Raw genomic sequence first — 7,017 nt, 5'->3', positions numbered from 1 at the left:
CCAAGGAGAGGTGTTAGAGGAGCCTGGCTTCTTGAATTTCCATTTCATTGTGATGCCTGGCTGGGAGAGGTGGCTTCCTTGGGGCATAGCATTCTGTATCATGCTACATGTTCTTGGTTCTGAATGATGGACTTTAAGAGCCTGCTATGGAAAGGCCAATGGTTGAACTTAACCCTGGACATGCAGGATCATAAGAAGTTACTCATGCAACATGACTAATAGGAAAAGCAATAAGGTTAAAAAGCTTTCTTTCCTCTCCTCAGATCCCTGCTCTCCTGGAGACCAGCCTACTGGCCTCGTGCTGCTTAGGAGAACTGGGCTGCAGGCACAGCAGGGCTGTTTTTATCTTCTCCTTGCAGCAGATCGAATTGCAAAATCAACAAGACTAATGTAAGCTTATTACTATAATGACACTGCCTGACACAGAACTACAAACTAAAGGGGATTAATTTGATAAGAAAAAAACACTTCAGCACAGAAAAGTCTGAGCAAGTCTTTATTGAAAATGTTTTTATCTTAGCAGAAAAAAACAAGAAGGAACCTAGAGGAACTACTACAACCAAGATATTTTACCTCAAGATAACAAGAAAAAAAAGACAACATTTAAATTTTAGCAAATAAGTAAAGTACTTTATTTCTTTGTTAGTTTTTGCCTATTTTATACTCCTTTATCTAGATTGCTTCTCTCAAATCCTCAAACAACAAGCTGAAAAATCTTGCATAGTGTTTTTTATAAAAAACCATGACTTTTAATCAAACAGGCCTGAATCACCCCCCCTCTCTCCCTTGGCTACTTAGCACAGAAAAGTCTGAGCAACAAAGATGGAAATTAGTCATCTAAAATGCTGTCTTAAGCTTTTAAATCTAAAAATTAAGTCTGAATAAAAATAACTTGATATTTGTATTGGGATTTTAGGTAGATACCAACAAATTTGGGTCAAAATAAAACCAAAGCAGAAATTTTTTTTAAAAAAAGCAACTTTCGCCAGAGTTTTTATTTCAAATGACCAAAAAAAAAAAAAAAATGTGTCTAAGGAGCCGTCATTTTCCAGAAAAGTCTATTACTTCTACGTGGATTTCACCAACTAATGTGTCTGCCTAATCGTGACAATGATGTCATTAGCAGATGGACGTGCCAGTTCCCAGAGCACACAGCCACTGTCATGAGCTAAGCGCGCCAATGATAACTGTGCCCAAGCTCCTGCATATTTGATGTTTCTTCAGGAAAAAAAAAAATTTGATATGAAACCTAATGGTACTTCTGGCTGAGGCCCTAGAAGCACCAGGAAGGATGGTGCTTGGGGAGGAGGCCTTGGCTCCACAGAATGGTGGCTCATGGAGGCTTCTAAGACACTAAGGAAACACATGTGACAGCAGTAAGCAAGGATCCAGTCACCATTGAGCTTCAGTGGGTCTTGTCCTACACACAGCACCACAGAGGGTCTGGATGTGGGAAGAAAGTGGACAGACATATCACTCATTCTGTTTATAAAAGCTCAGCTTCCTTGCAAATATTCTCAAGGAGATTAGAAAAACCACCTATTTTTTAAGCAGAACCAGTACTTTTCTTAAATTTATCTTCCTTAATAACCAAGTAATGTAGAGCTAAACCATTCTTCAGCTCTCATGCGCTCCCATAAAACTAAACTTTCCCTCTCCCTACATTCCCCCTCCCACCATATATGCACACCCCATATACACACACCATGTACGCATCCCTCCTCTATACCTCTGACAATGCCCCAACCCACTCTGATTTTCCTTCTTCTTCTCCACCCCTACCCACTACCCTGATGAGCCCCAGGCCTTGAGTCTGATGCCTAGACTGTAAATCTGGCCAGTGCTGAGGAAAGCAAATAAAAGAGCAACTGTGAGAACTGACAGCTCAAGAACTTTGTCATTGGGTCTGCCTTTGAAGGTGCTGACAGATTCAGTCTTCCCACAGGGCACCCCATACGTCTCAAAATGATACCCAAATAAAATAGCGCATCAAGGCCACTGCTCCAATGAAGTATTGGGCACTCCAGAGGAGGGGCCTTCTCCAGGAATAAAATGTGGCACAAATGAAAGCACTTGGGCCACGAATATGCAACACTTAACATCAAACTTTAACTCTAAAAGTCCTATAATTCCCTCCCAAAAAGGAACAGAAATGGAGGGAAATGAGAAAGGGAGAGGAAAAGATAAAGCGAGGGAGAGAAACAAAGAAGGAGGGAGGGAGGAATTGAGGAACAGAGGGATGGTGAGAGGGAGTATAGAAGGAAGGGAAGGGAAGGGAAGGGAAGCCAGCCTTGTTCGCAACGCAATGCCTGAAACAGGGAAGGGAAGGGAAGGGAAGGGAAGGGAAGGGAAGGGAAGGGAAGGAAGGAAGGAAGGAAGGAAGGAAGGAAGGAAGGAAGGAAGGAAGGAAGGAAGGAAGGAAGGATGGATGATGTCGGTCTACAATTCTAATTTTAGATAAAAATTGTAGTTATGAAATGGCTACTCCATACAAATACAAATCTGAGGTTTAATCCCAGTTTCAGAGAACAGAATTCTCAGGTGAGCGCCGGCCCTAAAAGCCTTCCACGGAGAGCGTGTGGTTGAGTGCGTAGGCATCACTATCCTCTTCTTCCAAAAGCAGCTTGTCGATGGTCAGGGAACTGATGGCCCTCCTGGGGTCTTCCATGTCTTGAAGGACTGGCTCGGGGATAGAGATGGGGAGCTGGACAAACTGCGGCCCTGGCAGGGCTGGGGCTGGAGGCTGGTACTGCAAGGTAGAGGTGGGCAACGTGGATAGGGGCTGAGGCCACGGGAAGTAGGTGAGGGGTGTCTGGTGCTCTGGGCCCTCCAGCTGAGGTCCCATTGTGGGCGTGGTGGCGCTTCTCGTCTGTGATAAGGGAGACACAGGACTGAGGGTTAGCAGCCCTAGAGTATTCATTGCCCACCCTTGTCCTCGAGGGGATCTCTATTTCCTCTCAGGTAGGCCCTTTCCTACTGTCTCACTCCAGGGGGCTCCACCTCTACCTACTCAAAGTCTCCTCTAAGGGAGAGCCTGACACACTTCTGTATCCCTGACTCTGTCACTCACTAGCTGTATGTCCTTGCTCATGCTACTTCCCCAACTGAAGCCTATTTTCTCACCTGTAAAATAGGTTACAAAAAGGACTGACATCATAGGGCTGAGCAAAATTATAGATGCTTTTCCAGATTTCATCGACTATAAAATGCATCCCAATTTCAGAGATATTAAAGTGTTGGGGGTGGGGATATACATTTTAAAATCAGTGAAAATACTGCATGTTAAACAATAAGCCTGTCACATAGCATAGTAGCTGTGTCACAAAGGTGGCCATAGTCCTGGCTCCACAAAGCAGCTTTGTTACTCTGAGCTACCCTTGGGCGAACACAGCTCCACTCACCTTTCATGACCTCAACCTCCTCTATCTCTGATCTGGGCCCCTGTGGCTATTGCAGGACCTCCAAAGGTCAGGGTCATGCTCGCAGATGTTCTACGAACAATATCTCCCTCTTGCACAATGACCACCCTACAAACCCCAGGTCAAGCCTGCAAGAGAGACAGGGCCTGGATTTTTACCATCTCCTGCCATTGAAGAAGCAGGCAGAAGAGGAAGGTCTCTGCGTGGAATGATGTGAGAGGGGTCAAAGTCTCCTTCTACTACCCCTGCTTCACCGTCCCATTTCTCCCCAGTTGCCACCATGTTTTGAGAGTATACTATTACAGTCATTTAAGGGAGTTTATTTCAATGTCCCAGGGATCTTGTTACAACAAAGGTTCCAGTACAGAAGGTCAGAAGTGGGGTCTGGATTCTGCATGCCTAATCAGATCTCAGGTGATGCCAATGTGGCTGGTCTAGGGACCACATTTTAGTAGCAAGGCTTGAGGATGACTTCCTATAGAATGATGGAGCTAGAAAGGATCTCAGAAGCCTTCTGTCCTCCCAACGAGGCTTTATTATTTCCAGTATTTCAAAAATCCAAATAGAAACCCTTCATTTTCAAGTCATAAATCTGTGCAGGTCAACTGGAACCTCAGAATTCTTTGCTCAGGGATAGACTTACATCGCCACAACAGGTCTTATCTCCTGCTGATCAGGAGTGCCAATTATGTAGCTCTAAACAGCTCTGATGAGTCAATTTACAAAATGGCAAAACAAATAAATTATTTCTTAATAAATATAGTTTGTTCGATACACAGAAACTTTCAAAGCAGGAGTTGGAAATGATAAAAGGATAACTAATGAAAGGAATACTCGGTGATGAAATGGTTGGGACCCACTGAGTCCGCCACCACCCCCTCTTCCCTTTTCCAGGCCCCCTGATATGGAAATGAGTTAGTTGCCTAAGTAAAGTGTTGAATGACCTCCCTCCTACCCACCATCACTCAAACCCCACAACTGGTGCACAGGGTGGCCAGGTGGGCATGAGGTAGGAGGGCTCCTGCAGGCCATGCCTGGATGATGCGTGAAGAGCGGCTGCATCAGGATGACACTGGACCCTCGAGGGAAACCCAGGGGACTTGAGGAACCAAAGCAAGGTCCACCACCAAGGGTGGGCTCTGAGACTACTCATGAGGCCCCAGCTCCACCTTCTAGTTTTCCTTAGACTGAAACTGGACACAGCTGTAACCATGAGCCTTTTCTCCTCTGAACGCTCCAGAGATTGTCATTCCTATAGTCAAACAGGTTCATAAAACTATTTATCTTCCTTCCTCCATTCTTAGGGGAGCAGGCCTTCCCTTCCCTGTCTGGCACTTGAAGGCAGCCCTTGGTTAATGTTGTTGGCCGACTTCAAGACAGTCATAGTAACTAGCATTTATTGAGAGTTTTCTGATGCCAAGAACTATGCTAAGACCAGGAGCTATGCTGAGTCCCATTGATCCTGATACCAATTCTCTTGTTATATTCCCATTTTACAGATGAGGACACTGAGGCTCAGGAAAATTAAGTCACTCAGCCTACGGTCACACAGCTAGTAAGTAAAGGGGCAGGGATTTGAACCCAGGCAATTTGACAGTGCTCAAAAAATTACTCTGCAGCTGGGTCTGACTCCATCGAAAGTACAATTTTCTAAAAAGACATAGCACCTGTTGCTCAGCCTAGAAATCTCTGGTAAATCCCATTGTTAAGTGAATAATCATCTCTAAATTATCTGAATAGAAAGGAAAGGCTGGGTCTGGCAGGAGACCCTATGCATATCTCATGGCTTACCCCATTCGCTAAAAACGTAGACTCTTAACCAAGACTCACTTCTTACAGGGCAGCAGGGATGTTTTAGGACAGAGAAGCAGGAGAACGTCCCAACCCGGAGAAGCATTAGGCGTGACAAGGGAAGCCATAAGCCCTCTTTGTGGACGATATTTTAAGTCAATGGGAATAAGAGCAGACCTTCTGGGAGGATGGGGTGGGCTCAGATGAACTTGTTATTCCGGGAAGGAAGCAAGGAAGATCAGGGGTCAGGAAACCAGTCCTGGCTCTAGGTGGACGATATTTTAAGTCAATGGGAATAAGAGCAGGCCTTCTGGGAGGATGGGGTGGGCTCAGATGAACTTATTCTGAGAAGGAAGTAAGGAAGATCAGGGGTCAGGAAACCAGTCCTGGTTCTAAAAGAGTGCCCTAGGCATGGGTTGGTGCAGCTCTGCCTTTGTGTGACATACCGTAACGTTCGTGATGAGCGGCTGGGAGGCGTAGGTCAGCACGGAGGAAGGCCCCACAACTGTGTAGCTGGGGCACACTGGCTGCACATACATATCAGTTGAGTAAGGGCAGCTGACAGCTTCATGTGACACATACTCAGTATAGGGCGTCCACGGGGCCAGGGGCTGGAGGGTGGCAGGGGCAGGCTGAGAGAGCCAACCAGCACACAGGGCCCCCTCCTCTGTCACTGTGGAGGCAGAGACTTCCATGTCAAGGCAGGAAGGACCTGAGGAAAGAAGGAAAGTATAGAGCTTGAGATGCCACCTGGATGAGGGGCCTGGACGAGGCCAGGGCTGTGGGGAGCTCTTACCCACTGTGGTGTAGGTGGCCAAGGGCTGATGGGGCAGCACCACCTAGAGGGGAGAAGAGAAGATCAAGGTTAGCGTTCCGCCATCTCCAACTCACTGTCTGCAGGAAACTTACCCAGAGGGCCCCAGTGCAGGAGAGAATAGGGGGAGAATCTGCTTCATTAGAAGAAAATACCCACCCTCTTCCCAACCAACACCACCTACACTTATGAGGGATTCCTGTTTTCATTTAGCAAGAAAGCTGTGCACTTGGGGAACTGGCATGGTCCTCTCCCCAGAGGGAACCGCAGCTCATAGTCCTTGTCCTACTTCAAGGAACCACCAGCCTGTTCTACCATAGGTCTATTCTGCAGCAGCCATAACCACAGCAACCTTTTGCCTTCGTATCCCAGGGGACAAAGAAGTATACTCCTGCCTGACACTGCCCCCCACCACACACACACACACTGGCCACAGAGGACCCCCTCACCGCAGTAGGTGCAACCGTCGCCCCGCTGCTGGCATGGCCACGTTTCCTCCTCAGCAGTTCCTTCACTGGCTCCTTCACCCGGACACCCTGGTATGGCCGGGGTGGGGCCGGGGCTTGTTCTGGAGCTGTGGCTGTGAAAAGCAGTGTCACTGGTGCTCATTTCCCTTTTCAGATAAGTCTCCACCTCAAAGTGTCCACTCTCCTCAAACGTCTGCCTTTGCATCGGAGCGTGGAGAACCATAGGAGACTTCCTGGAATATTTCTTCAGTATTGTCACCCCTTTTGCCCCCAGCTTTCTGTGGCTCCCCTCTATCCAGACAATTAAGGCTCAGTTCCTTAGTCTAGAACTATAAGTACTCCACAGGATGCGCTCAACTCATTTTCCAACCGCTACGAACACTACTACATATACCTTGCCTGCGGCCAGAAGGTCCGTCTAGACTTCTCCACATGTTCATTGCCTGTCTCACCTTCTCATCTTTACTTGAGATGTCCCATGGTCAGGATTCCCTCTCACTTTTCTTAACCCCTTGATTCTTCTTGA

At 47.0% G+C, this 7,017-nt stretch overlaps 1 protein-coding gene across 1 annotated transcript in view; it reads right to left on the bottom strand.

Moving 5' to 3' along the window:
• Positions 1-2,432: 2,432 nt before the first annotated feature.
• Positions 2,433-7,017, bottom strand: part of POU2AF1 (POU class 2 associating factor 1) — a 21,424-nt gene continuing 16,839 nt past the window's right edge. Inside the window, exons 2-5 of the mRNA XM_006912828.2 lie at positions 6,474-6,604; positions 6,007-6,049; positions 5,657-5,922; positions 2,433-2,869 (exon numbers count right to left, since the gene is read on the bottom strand). Coding sequence (XP_006912890.1) covers positions 2,555-2,869; positions 5,657-5,922; positions 6,007-6,049; positions 6,474-6,604 — 755 coding nt within the window. The 3' untranslated portion in view covers positions 2,433-2,554. The remainder of the gene's footprint in view (positions 2,870-5,656; positions 5,923-6,006; positions 6,050-6,473; positions 6,605-7,017) is intronic.

The sequence above is a fragment of the Pteropus alecto genome, unplaced genomic scaffold (genome assembly GCF_000325575.1).
Source record: "Pteropus alecto unplaced genomic scaffold, ASM32557v1 scaffold224, whole genome shotgun sequence".
In the NCBI taxonomy this organism is placed as follows: domain Eukaryota; kingdom Metazoa; phylum Chordata; class Mammalia; order Chiroptera; family Pteropodidae; genus Pteropus; species Pteropus alecto.
The sequence above is the reverse complement of the archived record's forward strand: the minus strand, read 5'-3'. Positions and strand labels throughout refer to the sequence as shown.